The 16,582-nt window shown below is 44.6% G+C and overlaps 1 protein-coding gene across 1 annotated transcript in view; it reads left to right on the top strand.

The window, feature by feature from the left end:
- Positions 1-13,302: 13,302 nt before the first annotated feature.
- Positions 13,303-16,582, top strand: part of Gipc2 (GIPC PDZ domain containing family member 2) — a 77,195-nt gene continuing 73,915 nt past the window's right edge. The window contains exon 1 of the mRNA XM_059265051.1: positions 13,303-13,587. Coding sequence (XP_059121034.1) covers positions 13,348-13,587 — 240 coding nt within the window. The 5' untranslated portion in view covers positions 13,303-13,347. The remainder of the gene's footprint in view (positions 13,588-16,582) is intronic.

Here is a 16,582-nt window from a genome sequence, read left to right as displayed (position 1 = left end):
TTGGCTGCATATATTTGGCATTAGGTATAGTTGCTAAGTCCTTGTACATAGTGAACATTGTAAAGAAGTATGCTTCTTCTCATTTTTTAGTAAAAGGGGGACCTATAGGACCCTGGACCCTGTTTTGGGTAACTGTTGCCTTGCTTGCTGACCTTGACCTTGATATCCTCCCTGTGCCAATTCCCTGCCGGCTTCCACCCTCCTGAATGCTTAAGGGAAGTTCCTTGTCTGTGTATCCTGCATAATGGGCGTCAACAGCTTAGATGCAAGATTGTAAAACATCAGTAGCGAACTTCTGCCCTCCGGGCTTCTCCCATTGTGCTGTAAGCCTGTATTTAAGACCTCCTCCCTCCTTCAATAAACGGCATTTGGCATTAAAAAAAAAAAAAAAAGTGTGCTTCTTTTCTTTTTCCCACTCAGAGCAAGGGAGGAGATTGTAGTTTCATTTTTTTACATAGTACCTCCTTTACAGACACTAGAAACTATAATAGGGTCTGACTCAGTTACTAACACCAGCTGCTGTTATTCATCTCTCTTTGTTTGAAAGGGATTGAATTAAAATCCTAGTTTTAGACCTCAGTTGCTAGAATTTTTTGCTTATTATTAATTTAACATTTATTTTTACTTCTTTTAAATTGTGTGTGTGTGTGTGTGTGTGTGTGTGTGTGTGTGAGAGAGAGAGAGAGAGAGAGAGAGAGAGAGAGAGAGAGAGAGAGAGAGAGAATGTGTGTGTGTGCTGGCTACTTTTATGTTAACTTGACACAGGCTAGAGTCATTTGAGAGATAGGAACCTCAATTGAGATGTCTCCCTAAGATCAGGCTGCTGACAAGCCTGTAGGGCATTTTCTTAATTAGTGATTGATGGGGGAGGGCCCAGCCCATGGTAGGTGGTGCCATCCTTGGCCTGGTAGTCCTGGGTTCTATAAGAAAACAGGCTGAGCAAGCCAGTAAGCAATTCCCCTCCATGGCCTCTGCATCAGCTCCTGCCTCCAGGTTCCTGACTTCCTCTGACGAAGAACTGTGGTGTGGAAGTCCACCATGTGTGTTCCACAGATGAACTGATAGGATGAATGTGGTGTCTATTCCTGGTTGTCGACTTGACTATATCTGGAATGAACTATAATCCAAAAAATGGTGGGCACACCTGTGATCTGGATCTTGAGGCTGAGTGACACACACCTTTAATCCAGACCTTGAGGCTGGAAAGCACACCTTTAATCTGGGCCACACCTTCTGTTGGACCACTGTATAAGGACGATGGAAGAAGGAAGAGTGTTCTTTGCCTGCTTGCCCTCACCTCTGTCAGTCAGCCCATCATCCCTCCTTCAAGATTCCAACAGACCAGCTGAGACACCCAGCCTCGTGGGACTGAGTAGCTCCTTGATCTTGGACTTTCCATTCATAACTAGTGATTGTTGGACTGCAGCCTGTAAGTTATTCCAATGAATTCCTATGTGTGCTGGGGTGCAGCCTTGGCTCGGGTTCAGGTCCTGAGGAGGCGAAGGGGCATCAGTGCAAGGAAAAATTCTAACCAAGTGGATTGCACTCAAAATGGCCCCGAAGAGCTTAGGCCATCTTTATTTATACTTAAACAGAGTTTTTCTTTACCAAGGTTACATGAACAGCTTTATTATTGGCTTCTATTGTTGACTTTAAGAAATACATCATAATTTAAGGAATATATTATGATCATTATGAAAGCCTCCACTGTTCACTCTTATGCTTCCCCAAATACACCTTCCCACCCCCTACATAACCTTCTTCTAGATATACAATACATCATTTTTGTAGCCTTAACTAGTTATCAAGCCAGACACATCTGTTGTTGGTTGGTCTTTGGTCTTTTTTGGGGGGCCTGCCACCCAGCTCCCAAATAAATACAACACATGAGGGCTTATTCTTAATTATAAAATGCCAGCTTTCCATAACTTAAATTATCCTGACTACCTTTTGCCTCTGGGCTTTTCTCATTCTCTTATTTCTGTAAATCTTACTCTTACTCCATGGATGGCTGGCCCCTGGAGTATTCCTCCTCTGGCTGCAAGATCTCCTCACTCCTCCACCTCTTTCTCTCCCCTCTCCAGATTTCTCCCTCTATATACTCTCTGCCTGCCAGCCCTGCCTACCCTTTCTCCTGCCTTGCATTGCCAGTTCTTTATTGGACCATCAGGTGTTTTAGGCACAGTAACACAGCTTCACAGAGTTAAATGCAACATAAGCCAAAGTAACACACCTTAAAATAATATTCCACAACACACATCCTGCTCTCACAGCACTTACGTCAGCTGGCAGGGACTTGTGGCTACAAAGTTAAAAAGTAATAGACATGGGCACAATCCTTTTAAGGACAGTATTTAAACCCAAACAGTTCTTTCATGTCTGCAAGATATGTTTTTGTACAGTTCCTTTTACTAAAGAGGGTCCCATGTCTCAATCTCTGTAAAAATCAGATCTTGAGAAGGCACTCCTTTCCCTTCTCACTGTACCATACTTCTTCCACCAATATAAGCTCCTGTGTATGGTAAAGATGGATCTATCCATCCCATATTTTACATTGTATTTTTCCAGTTGGAGCATACCAGATCCTATCATTGATTCTATATGCTTAGTGTCCAGGGAACTTACTCTCAACAACTGGCACTATGTGTATTCTTGAGGTTCAGATAACCTGTTTTCAGAGTGTAGGCAAAGCTAGGCCAGTGTTGTATGCCTACTATCCCAGGACTTGAGAGATGGAGGCAGGGGGACCAAGGAGCTCAAAATGAGCCTTGGCTACAGAGTGAGTTAGAGGCTAGCCCAGGTTTGTACAGGACCCTGACTCAAAGCACAGAAACAGACAAAAAGCCAAGTGCAGTGAAACATGTCATAAAAGATAGATGGGGCACAGAACCTGCGCTTGATTCAGAGAGGATCACGTAATCTTGGCGTATGCTGTTCATTTGATTATGTACATCTATTATGCAATAATAATTCGTATTTTTTGTCTTTATTCTGGAGACAGGCTCTCGTGTAGCCCAGGCTAGCTTTGAACTCCTGGTCCTCCTGTCTTCACTTCTCAGGTGCTTAGATCACAGGTGTGTGCCACCATACCTAGCACTAATGTTTCTTAATCATTTTCTATGTGCTGGAGGCTCTGTCACCAGATCTATAAATCCTCATATAACATCTCTCAAAAACTGTTAGCTCGGAGAGATGAATTCTCAAGATTACAGTGCATGGTTTAAGGAACAGCATGATGACTGAGCAAGTTTCTGAATCTATCATGTTTCATTGCTTTTAAGTGTGTGTGTGTGTGTGTGTGTGTGTGTGTGTGTGTGTGTGTGTGTGTGTGCGCATAGGTGCCCTCAGGGGCCAGAGGATGTCAGATCCCCAGGAGCTGGAATAAGAGTAACCTGCCCAGTGTGGAGTCTGGGAAGCCGTCCTCTGGAAGATCAGCAAGTGCTCTTAATGGCTGGGCCACCACTTCACCCCCTTATTTTACTGTTTTGAGGCAGGGTCTCACTATGTGCTCAGGCTGATTGAAATTCTACTGCTAGCCTCCTCCAAGTGCTGGAATTGCAGGCATGTGCCTCTGTGCCTGACTGAAAGCCATGTTCCTAACTGGTATCCTGAGAGATTTCCTCAATAAAATAACCCTGGATAATACTAAAAACGAACAGCTGTGTGTTGGCTAGGCACTATTCTCTTATCCCTGGTCATTTTCTTCTAAAAAAGTGACTGGGTGGCTGGAGAGATGGCTCAGCAGTACAGAGCATTTGCTGCTCATATGGGGACGTGTCTTTGGTTCTCAGCACCCACATAATGGCTCACAAGTATCTGTAACTCTAGTTCTGATGGTGTTAGAGCATCCAACACCCTATTCTGCCCCCACCCCGCCACTATGCACATATGTGGTACAAAGACATACATGCAGGGAAGCACTCATACATAAAAAAACAAAAATCAAAAACAAAAACAAAAAACAAGTGTATACCCAAGTTTTCCTGTGTCCTGCCTGATCCTGCAGCTGCTCAGTCCCAAGTAAACACACAGAAGCTTATGTTAATTACAAATTGTATGGCCTATGGCTCAGGCTTCTTGCTAGCTAGCTCTTCCACCTTAAATTAACCCATTTCTATTAATCTATGTGTTGCCACATGGCCGTGGAGTTACCGATCTGCTGGCATCTTGTTGCTTCTTGGACTGCTTCATGGAGTCTGCCTGATTCCACCCTTCATCTCTGTCTTCAGTTTGATTGTACCACCTAACTTTATTTTGCCTCACCATTGGCCAAACAGCTTTATTTATCAGCCAATGAGAGCAACACATATTCACAGCATTCAGAAAGACATCCCACAGCAACCAAGTACTCACTTTTTTTTTCTGTGCCTGACTTTAGAGCAGAGAGTAGGGTGTCTCTTGGGAATCCATTTGGACCTTTGGATTGTCTCTACCCCATGAAAATCAGCATTGTCCTCACTTTGATTGACAGACCCAAGCTGAGCTCTGACATCACCAAAATTACTGCAAAATCTGAATTATGCTACCTTGAATTACTGAGGTTTCAAGGATTCATTTTCAGGTCAAATTCTAATTTTAAAAGCTTACTGGGTAAATTCACTGTTCTAAAATTAATTACTAAATGTGGCAAAAATATTTTTGGGTAATGTTTACTAGTACAATTTTTTCCAATGCAAGTATGGAAGAGTTGGGGTGATGGTGTATGCCTGCAACCCCTGCGTTTGGGAGGTGGAGTTCAAGGCCAGCGTGGGCTACAGATAAAGACTCTGAAACAACAAGATTAAGCAAAACAAAACCTCAGCAGAAAATACAGTAGGACATACTTGGCTGCATTTGAGAACTTAGCCATTTATATTTATTTCAAGTTTAAAGTGGAATCGTTGAAGAAAACCATCTCTCCGTATCTCACTCCCAACACCTCTCAGTCACTGACAGTCTTGTCCTTTTCCCTAGTAAAGGGAGAGTGGGTTGGCCACATTTCATTTAAAACATTGGGGTGTTGCTATTTTTGATAGACAGGGTCTCACAGTGTAATTCTGGCTGGCCTGGGACTTGCTATGTAGACCAGGGAGACCTCCAACGTATAGCAATTCTCCTGCCTCTGCTTCTCAAGTGCTGGGATTGCAGATGTGCACTACTGTAACTGCCCTCAGATTTCACATTTTAAACATTATAATATAGTGGCTAAAGAAACTCTTCTCATGACTGTTCATCATTCTTTTTCTGTCATGGCTGTATCTTGTCCTCACGATTCACTGCAATGGGACTGGCGATGTAGCTTGGTGGGCAGAGTGCTTGCTTAGTATTCATGAAACCCAGGGTTAAATATCCACCACTGCACACACCAGGCATGGCTTACACCTGAAATCCCAGCTTTTGGGAGGTGGAGGTAGGTGGATCAAAATTTTGTGGTCATCCTCAGCTCTATGGTCACCTTGAGGCCAGCCTGGTATATGGGAGACTGTGTCAAAAATAAATTAAAAATCACTGTATAGGTTATGTTTAGAATCATTAGTTCTTTTCACTCTAAATATTTTATCTCCATGTGTGTATATATGTGTGTGTGTGTGTATGTGTCCGTGTGTCCGTCCGTGTGTCCATGTACGCATGCTGGTGCATGTATGAGCACATGCACTTATGTGTAGGTCAAAGGGCAACCTCTGACGCTGGTCCTACCTTTCACATTGCTTGAGATGGAGGACCTGTTTGCACTGTGAAGTTCCTGGGATTCTCCTGTTGTTCCCTCCCGTCTTGTTGTGAGGTGTGCTGGAATCACGTTGTGTGCTGTCGCATTCAGCTTCATGTGAGTACTGCGATTCAAATTCAAGTCTTCATGCTTACCCAGTGTTTTACGCTGGAGTCTCTGCAGTCTTTACGGCAGACAGGGAAACAACCTGGGTGAGGTAGAAATGAAACTCAGTTCAGCTGAGTTTGTCAGCCATCATCACTGTTCAGACTTCTGGTGTCACACACTAGGGTATTTATTCTAGCCTTATTTAAGCACAGCACAATTTTGGAAAAAGTTTTCCAATAACAATTAACTCAGTCCCATGAGTATAAGAAAGGTTAAGATATGCTTACATTGAAATTCCTTACAAATTACATCTGGTTTCTTTCACAAAAATGGGTACTGTTGATTCAGAGATAGTGCCCAAGAAAAGGGTCTAAGGAGAAGGACCGAGGTGAACATAAGGCCTGTGGGACTCAGGATTGGCCTGGCCCTAAGATAACACAGAAGTCACCAAGGCTGTTGTAAAGCGCAAGTGACATCTCTCATAAGGATGGGTTTATAGCCTAGAAGTAACGCTCAAGATTTAGGGGGAAGGGTCTGGAATAAACAAAACACAAATTCTGGGGGATACGGGTAAAGCCTGGCCCTACAGACAGCAAAGGACCACCAGGTTGTAAACTGCATTCTTTCCCAGCATTCCAGGAGGACAGGTAAATAACTCCTTCCCTGAAGAGATAAGCCTGCGTGTTTAACCCTCCCTGGCTTCTCCAGTGCTCATCTGTGTGGCAAGGACCCTTTGCCCTCTACATCTCACCCTCTTATCCATCTCCCCAGCCCTTCAATGAAAATGCTTATTTTACTCGATCTACTGTTTGGGGCTTTCATAAAGGAAACCCTTTGCCTGACTCTGGGGCATCCAAGACTTGTGTATCAACCAGTTAGTGTTTCTATTTTCAATTTTATGTCTGATCCTGAATGGCTGAAATATGTTTCCCCTGAGGACGTCTGTCTTTTCCTATGTCTGTTATGATAGAAAACATTGTATTAAAGTAGCTTACCCCTTGGGCTGGAGAGATAGCTCAGCTGGTAAAAACACTTGCCAGCGAGCTTGATGACTGAAATTCCACCCAATGATCCCATAAGGAGAGAATCAACTCTTGCAAGTTTTCCTCTGATCTCCACATGCATGCCCCACACCTGCGCATACACACACACACACACACACGTGCCCACACTCACACACACGTTTTTAAAAAGTAGTTCGCCATTAACATTTGTTCTTGCCTCTAATGTTTTATTTGCCATAACCTCGGAGATGCAGAGTAATTAGACTCCATGTCACAGCATTATCTCTAAAGATGTAGTTTTTGTTTGTTTGTTTGTTTGTTTTACTCTACTCTTTGGGGGGCCTGCCACTTGTGGAATATTCCTTTACACAGAGTGAATATATGTCACTGTGATTGGTTTAATAAACTGATGGGCCAATAGTTGAACAGTAAGGTTAGGCAGGAGAGCCAAACAATGCTGGTTGGGGTAGGGGGGAGAAGGGTGGAGTCTGAGGAGTCGCAAGGAGATGCACAGAGAAGCAAGATGGGCATGCTGTTCTGAGAAAAGGCACCAAGCCATGTGGCAAAGCATAGATAAGAAATATGGGTTAATTTAAATGTAAGAGTTCACTAGTAACAAGCCTGAGCTATTGGCTGAGCATTTATAATTAATATTAAGCCTCTATGTGGTTACTTTGGAGTGGCTTGCAGGTAATATATAATCACATGGAGATTTATTCTTTTGTTTTGTTTTTTCAAGACAGGGTTTCTCTGTATAGTTTTGGAGCCTGTCCTGGAACTCACTCTGTAGACCAGGCTGGCCTCGAACTCACAGAGATCCGCCTGCCTTTGCTTCCCAAGTGCTGGGATTAAAGGTGTGTGCCACCACCGCCCGGTGGAGACTTATTCTTTCTTATGACTGCCTGGCCTTAGCTTGGCTTGTTTCTAGTCAGCTTTTCTTAATTTATCCCATCTACCTTTTGCCTCTGGGCTTTTATCTTTCTCTATTCTATGTACCTTTCTTTACTTTTTACTCCATGGTCTGCTGTGTAGCTGGGTGGCTGGCCCCTGATGTTCTCTCTCCTTCTTTTCTTATTCCTCTCTCTGCTCTTTTTCTCCTTATATTTATTCTCTCTGCCTGGCAGCCCTGCCTATCCCTCTCCTGCATAGCTATTGGCTGTTTAGCTCTTCATTAGACCAATCAGGTGTTTTAGACAGGCACAGTAACATAGCTTTATAGAGTTAAATGCAACATAAAAGAATGCAACACATCTTTGCATCATTAAACAAATGTTGCACAGTGTAAACAAATGTAGCACATTCTAAACTAATATTCCATAACACAAAGCCATGGCTGAGATGACACATGCTAAATTCTGGCACTAAGCCATGAAGCAGGTCTTCTTGGACCGCCAGCCCCCAAATCATGACTCAGAGACTTATTAATTGTGAATGCTTGGCCTTAACTTTAGGCTTGTTTCTAGCTATCTTTTTAAATTTAAATCAACCCATTTCTATTCATCTATGTGCTGTCCTGGAGCTCATTTACCTCATCTATGTACTGTCCATCCTGCTTTCCTGCTTCCTCTGTGTCTGTCTTTCTGGCCCCTGGCTGGCTGCCCACCTCCCCTTTTCTCTCTGCCTATCCCTCCTCTGCCTAGCTATTGGCTGTTCAGCTTTTTATTAGACCAATCAGGTGCTTTAGGAGGCAAGGTAAAACAACAATACATCTTTACATAGTTAAACAATTATTCTGCAACACAAATGCGACACATCTTTCCTTGGTTAAACAAATATTCTATCCCACAACAAAGCTGACACAGAACAAGCTCCCAGTAGGCTCACTAGGCACCTGCTTCATTCTTCACACTACATCACTTTCTCTCTATTTCCTCCATTTCTCAGTTTGCTATTTACAACCATTCCTGGCAAATTTTATTTGAATTTCAGCTGAGTTATTTTCTCCTCTACTTGTCATCTTTGGTTGCTTATTGTTGCCATGCAACTCTAAAACATGCTATCTTTAGTGCCAAGGAAAGCTGCATGGCATTGAACAAATCCTGTGTTTATTTTTTCCTAAGTATTTGCTTGCTGGACCCATCCACAGTGGGTATGTGGGACAGGGTGGGGACCATGTGTGTTTCTTCAAAACTAATGTTTTAATCAGAGGCTATATTTTCTGGGGAAAAAAGTAAATTTATCTTATGATTCATTTAATAGCTATATATTGCCTTATCAATGAGATAATATTGCTTTTGACAGACATAAGAGTATATTAATTTGAGAATTTTAATGACTCACTTATATTTGATTCTACAGTTGGTACTTTAATATTGTTAGATATGCTAAATGCTAGTGAATGGAAGAAACAAAGATGGGCAATCTGGGCTGCACTCTAATCCTAGATGCAAAATGAAAACCCAATACTTTTTTTTTTACTGTGCTGAGATCAGAGGGCCTCAGCATTTTAGGTTAGCACTTTCTCATTGAGCCATATACCTAGCCTGGTACTTTTCAGTTGTGTTTTATTAGTTCATCTTAGGCTATACCAAAGGGAAATCTAGTTTATTTAATTATACTTACTGGTATCTATTATACATGTAACACAATAAAAATTTAAACAAGACACTAAAGAGAAATATGAAATGCCTTCTACCATTGAGAACTATCTAGCAGGGAGCATGGGAAAAGTCAAGGTATATAAATCTAAAGACTCCATCAGGAAACTCTCAGACCTGATGAGCAGTTTCAGCAAAGTAGCAGGATATGACATCAACATACAAAACTCAGTGGCCTTTCTATTTATAAGTGATGAGGATGCTGAGGAAAAAAATCAAGGAAAAACTCCTATTCACAGTATCCTATTCACAGTAACTTCAAGACAAATACCCCTCCTCAAACAAACAACATGGGAATAAACCAAACAAAGGAGGGGAAAGACAGAAGACAATGAGAACTTTAGACATGGAAGACAGAAATTGAAGACACTGGAAGATGGAAAGACCTCCCTTACTCATAGATTGACAGAATTAATAATGTGAGAACAGCTATATGACGTTCTCATAGATATCCCAATCTAGGATTGATGCAAATATCAATAAAATCCTTTGCAGTATTAAAAACCCCTATCATTCATATAGAATCAGAAGAGATCTTAAGTATCTAAAGCAATCCCTAAAAGAAAGAACAATGTGGAAGATAACACGACATCTGATCTCAAATTACATTATAGAGCCATAGTAACCAAAACAGCAGGATAATGGCACAAAACAAGTATCAAGACTAATGGAACAGAACAGAGTACCTGGAAATAAACCCACACAGCTACCGACATGTAATTAAAATTTATATATATGTGTGTGTGTGTGTGTGTGTGTGTGTGTGTGTGTGTGTGTGTCCTCACATGCTTACCTACCTGTGTATGCTGGGTAGGCAATGTACCAACTGAACTACATCCCCAGACCTCCCAACACCAACACCTTACCCTGTTTCTTTTGGTGTTTTATTGGGCGATCCTGTTTTGCTGGGTGTGGTAGCAAAATCTGCCCTTCTAACAGTCCAGAGGCTGAGGCAGGAGGGTAGTGAGTAAGAGGCAAAAAAGAAAAGAAACACCCACATTTTTATCCTTAAAGGTTTTCTGAGGTTCACATCCCATGTTCCCAGTTCCTCACTATGCATCTGCCACATGCCCTAGGATGACTTATCTTCCTGCTTTGATTAAATCAGACTTCTCTGTCACTTTTCATACTGTGCAATGACAAGTTCTTCAGCTTTCACTTGAACGGGGTGCACCATTCATTCAGACTTTTCTTTGATTATTACTTTTTTTAAAAAACACTGTTTCTCTCGCCTGACTTAGCCTCAAACTTGAGACATATCCTGCCTTAGCTTTTGAAGTGCTAGGTTTACAGGTGTTGCCATTATACCTGGCTTTCCTCTTCTCTTATTAGGCCAAGACCAAATGATACTATTTGGTGCTGTATAAATCAGAACCTCACAGGCAAATTCAAACTCTGAGATCATGTGGCAGAATCTTGGATTCAGTCATTCAGATGAACCAGAATGTTCAATATGTTCACAATACTCTGTGTGTGTGCCCATGTGTGTGTATATGCATGCAAAGGCTAGGTCAATGTCAGGTGTCTTTTAATTGCTCTCCACCTCATTTTTTGAAGCAGGGCCTCTCACTGAACCAGAAGCTTACCAATTTGTCTCAACTGGCTGGCCAACAAGCTGAAGGATTGTCCATTTCCTGCTTTCCTAGCACTGGGGTTACAAACTCTCTGTGCCCTGCTTTTACATGGGTGCTGGGAATTGAACTTGGGTCCTTCTGCCTACACAGCAAACACTATTAACAGCTATCTCTTCAACTCCCACATCACAATCACAGACTCCTTTCTCTCCCCACCCCACCCTACCCCCCAGAACATCTGCTAACTTTACCTGGAGAAACAAGGATTTTCAAGGCTGGGCTTTTAGGAGAGGTGATGGGAGATGAAAAAATTGGTTTGATGACTCAAAAATGTCTTGACTTGGACCATAGTGCATGTTGGACCTATTCATTTTAGTTGGGGATAAAGAGAAAACATTCACTAGAAAGAATGAGGTCAGTTTGACAGTCTTAAGAGTTTCCTTAGACCATACCCTTCCTATTGGACTGAACTGCAGATCACGTGGTTTGGCCAACACTGTCTGTGGAATTGAGAGTAAGTGCAGTCGTTTAGGGGAGAGCACGGGATGGGAGAGGACGGCTGAATAAGTCTGGGGATACTTAGAAAGCATCAACTCTGCAAAAGTGGAGGTGGAGCAAAGCCAGATCGCGTAAGGCTTCTGGTGGGTAGACTTAGGTGATGACGCAGGCTGACTGTACAAGGAGCGCAGTCTCAGCGAGTGTGGGGCACAGTCTGCTCACTGGCTGACAGCAAATGCTTCCTTGGAAAAAACCAACAGTTGGAGGAAACAGCAAGGATAGGAGAACAATGTGGTGCTGATCATCTGTGGCCCCAGGAGCTGAGGAATAAATCAATAGGTACCTTAAAAGTAGGCAGCGTTGGGCGGGGCAGATAGTTCCGTGGGTAAAGCACTTGTTGTCCAAGTGTGAGGGCTGTGATGGGAGGTGGAGAAGGAGAAACCTCAGAAACTCTTGTCCCAAATGCCCTGGTGTGCATAGCACTGTACAAGAGACTTTGTCTCAAACAAGGTTGTTCTCTGATCTCCACAGATACACTTGCAGTATACAGATGAATGTGTGAAGGAATTCACGCGCGTGCGCGCACACACACACACACACACACACACACATTTTTTTTTAAAAAAGAGAGCCTTGAGTGTAGAAATCAGATAGGGTCAGATGAAAGACTGCTTCAGAGCTTAGAGACGTGAGGTGGATAGAGTTACTAACAAGGTATGGGGAACTGAGGGCACACACATCTCAGTGAATGGCTTCGGCTCTCTGAAGGGCAGGACTGAGTTTCCCTAAGTGCATGGAACAAAGAAATTGGGAGTGTTGAAGCTTACAGGAGAAAGCCCTCCTTCCAAAATGAACAGGTTAAAGCGAGGTGCTGAGGGCCTGGCTCAGGCGTTTGGACTTGACAGACTCGCAAGGTTTTGTGAGTTCCTTTCCCGGGAAGGTGAGGAAGGATGACTTCTGTACAAATCCCTAGAGACAAAGTCACAGGCTGTGGTTACCAGAATGTGGCCGAATGCCATGTCTACTACAATTTCCTTTTTAAAGTTAGCACACAAAGTTATGAGTTTCCTTATGGCATTTTCATGCATACAGACCATTGCTCTTTGTTCCTACATCTCTTCCTCCACTGCTCTGTCTCCTCTCCTCCCTCCTTCTCTCATGTCCCTTAGATTCTGTGTATGAGAAAAGGAAAAAAAGTGCAACAGTTTTCTTTTAGAGCCTGGCCTGCTCTGCATACTGTAGAGGACATAACATAATGTCCTTTTTCCATCTTTTAATTTTCCCGTAAACACTAAAATTTGGGAGGCTTTCATCCTGTAGCCCAGGCTGGTCTCAAACTCATGGCAATCATCCTGCCCGAGCCTTAATAGTCTGGTGTCTCTCTCTCTCTCTCTCTCTCTCTCTCTCTCTCTCTCTCTCTCTCTCTCTCTCTCTCTCTCTCTCTCTCTCTCTCTCTCTCGGTGGGGGGAGGGGGAATCACTGGCCCGAACCACCCACCATACCCAGCTGAGTGTCCAGATTCTGAAAGGCAAGGCAGGGCCAACAAACTAGTTGTAAGATTTCTTTGTTAGCATCTTCATGGAAATCAATTCTTTTTCACTCAGAGGAGGCCTGGGCCAAGAAGGGAGTTGACCCGCCGTGCACAGCTTTCCTTCTACGGGAGCCATGGAGAGCGGTGACCGCCTAGCTCAGGTGCCCTGTCCTCCACTGGGAGGGGGCCTGAAGCCCGCGCCGCCAGGCGGAAGCGCTGCTGCCATTGGCCCAACAGCCGCTGTCACCTGCAGGGAGCTGGGGCCGGAGCCCAGAGCGCAAAGTCCACTGTCCGAGGCCAAGGAGCTGGCGCGGGTAGCACAGGTGGCCCACGCCATCGGCGCTGCAAGATGCCGCTTGGACTGCGCGGGAAGAAGAAGGCGGCCAAGTCCAAGGAGACGGCGCGTCTAGTGGAGGGCGAGAGGTCGGGCGTCCGCGAGGGTGTCCCCGGACCCCCAGCTCCTGCGCGCAGGCTGGTGTTCCACGCACAACTGGCGCACGGCAGCGCCACGGGCCGAGTGGAGGAGTTCTCCAGCATCCAGGAGCTCTACGCCAAGATCGCCGGCGTGTTTGAGATCGAGCCGTCTGAGGTAAGCGCAGGGAGCGCAGCCTGTCCGCCGCCTAAGCTGGTGGCAAAGTCCCGGAGCCTCAAGTCGCGGGCAGGGTGGGGCGGTCCCCAGCGCCTCCGGGGAAGAGAGAGCTCAAGGAAAAGGCCAGTCCTGGGGCCGGATGGAACTATCTGCTCAGATCCGGATTGTGGGTCACTGGGGTCGGGCGACTAGGCTTTCTTTTGTTGAGGAGTCGGCCGCGGACGTGCTCAGGGCCAGCCGTGCAGGGTAGGATGTGCGCCAGCACCTTCCGGGACTCAGATCTGCCGGGACAAATTAATGCCCTCCACCGGATCTGGACTTTACCCTTAGACTTTCTGTCAGAGTTGCACTGGGAGTCTTAACCAGAGATAAAGGGAAAAATTGAAGGGCCTTCCTGGACACACCCAGAGTAAAGGAGAAAGAGGTCCTGGTGGGTCCAAAGTGAAGCTCGCTTTTCCCACCACTGCTATTCTTAACAGCTCCAGAAAGAAATGCTTTGGTAATATATAAGAAATTAAAAACCTGTGTTGTTATTCCAAAGGAGGTAACTCAGAAAACCATAGCAAACTGTCCGACTAACAGTTTTCACCCAAGAGCTCAGCTTCACCATTTCCCCAAGGTATCTTTGAAAAGGGGTCAAGAAATTCAGCGAGAGTGTATGGTGCCCGGAACTGGAGTTCACCTAGTTTCTTTCTTGAATACATTAGTTTATGAGAACTTTTGTGGCCCCTTTATGTTTACCCAGAAGAGCTACCTGCAAATGCAGGTACGAGGTAAATGTTTTGGAGCTTCGGCAAAAGCAGGAGACACTTGAGTTCAAATTCCTGAAATCAACAGAAAAAAAAGCAGGAGCTTTGACACCCATTGTAAGCCCAGTGCCTGGGGAGACTGATCCCTGGGGCCTGAGCCAGCCTACTGGAAGTGAGACAATGCTCAGGATGGCCCCTGGCCTTCACATGCACCTCGCGCACGCACATACACACACGCACATACACACACACGCGCACACACACACGCACATACACACACACATACACACACACACACACACGCACATACACACACACATACACACACACACACACACACACACACACACACACGCGCACGCGCGCACACACACACACACACACACACACGCACATACACACACGCACACACACACACACACACACGCGCACACACACACGCACATACACACGCACACACACACACACGCACACACACACACACGATTTTGTCTCTTTAGGAGTGCAGGCTTTTGTTGCAGTGGGCTTCCAGAAGTGTAGAGAGCAATGTCCAGTTGACATAGAGTAGCTTAGACACATCCATTCTGTAATTAGTTGTGCATGTGTTTTTTTTTCTTTCTTTTTAAATTCATTGTTTATCGGGTCTGTTTAAATGAAATTGAGGTCAAGGTGAAGTTTCAATAAGAAAAGAGTCATTTTTATTAATTTTTTGAGAGTAAAACAATTATGTGTGTGGGCGTTTTGTTTGCATGTGTCTGTGCGGTCAGACTCCCTGAGCCTGGAGGTGGTTGTGAGCTGCCATGTGGGCGCAGGGAATCTAACCAGGGCTGTCACAAGACCTGTCAGTGCTCTTAGCTGCTGAGCCATCTCTCCGGCCCCAAGAAAAGAGATTTAAAAGTATAGCTTTGTTCTTTCAGCGTTCTAGGCTCTAAGGACACACCCCAAGGTGTTTGTGTCACTCAGTTCTTTGAACAAAGGACCACCATAACACAGTGTTTGCACAGGACTGTTACCTGAAAAGGTGATGTCAAAGCAGCCATTTCCTTTCGCCTTCCCGGGGAGGCAGGCAGCAGGTTAGCATGTACAGCTGGCTGTGGAGCCAGGCTCTGCCGTAACCAGTAGCTGGGTGGCCCTGGCCAAGGTTGAGTCTCTCAGCATCAGCCACCTATTAAATGGAAATAAGGCTATCTACCAAAAAGGCTGACATGCAGACTGGAGGAGTCTGTGTGTAAACCTAGCAGATTACACTGGATATGGTCAGTGCTCTAAAAACTGTAATTAATACCATTGATACCGGCCAGTTAAACAAGTGGCTGACGTGCAAAGAGGTTGGGCCTTGATTAAGGTCATGTAGCTTGGGAGGAAAAAAAGCAAGGTTTCTATTTAAGCTTAGGTCCTCTGGTTCCCAGGCTAGTGAGTTTGTTAGCATAATACCAGACAGCTTGACACTCTCTGCTGTAGCCAGGGACTCCAGACTCACTGTTTTATACAAGCAGTTTTGTGGTGATACTTTATTTGTGCACCCCAATAAAGCTTATCTGAGGATCAGAGGAAAAAGCCAGCCACTATATTAAACATAGAAGTCAGGCAATGGTAGCACACGCCCTTAATCCTAGCATTTGGGAGGCAGAGATTCATTCGAATCTCTGGGAGTTCAAGGCCACACTGGGAACAGAGCCAGGTGTGGTGGCACACGCCTTTAATTACCAGCACTAGTTAACCGTTGAGGTCTGGAGGTTTGTACAGACAGGAAGTGATAGAGCTGGGCTGAAAGAGGAAAGTGATGTAGCTGGGCAGAGAGAGGAAGTAAGAGGGCAGGGACAGAAAGGCATATAGGCGTGGGTATACAGGAATACAGGAGGTAGCTCTCTCTGGTTAGGTGAGGTTGGCTGTGGCTTGTCCTATTCCTCTGATCTCTCAGTTTTCACCCCAATATGTGGCTCCAGGTTTTCAATCAATAAGACCGTTTAGCAATTCTTCTTACACAGTTTTTTGTTTTGTTTTGTTTTTCGAGACAGGGTTTCTCTGTGTAGCTTTGTGCCTTTCCTGGATCTTACTCTGTAGAACAGGCTGGCCTCGAACTCACAAAGATCCACCTGCCTCTGTCTCCCGAGTGCTGGGACTAAAGGCGTGCGCCACCACTGCCCGGCCACAGTTTTTCTTATCACTTATTGATACATTAATCTGAGCTAAAGACACATGACTTTAGTCCACCTTAATCCTTAAGGAGAAAGTATTATTGTGTT

This window comes from Peromyscus eremicus, chromosome 6 (assembly GCF_949786415.1).
Source record: "Peromyscus eremicus chromosome 6, PerEre_H2_v1, whole genome shotgun sequence".
Taxonomy (NCBI): Eukaryota; Metazoa; Chordata; class Mammalia; order Rodentia; family Cricetidae; genus Peromyscus; species Peromyscus eremicus.
This window is presented reverse-complemented; position numbering and strand designations above follow the sequence as displayed.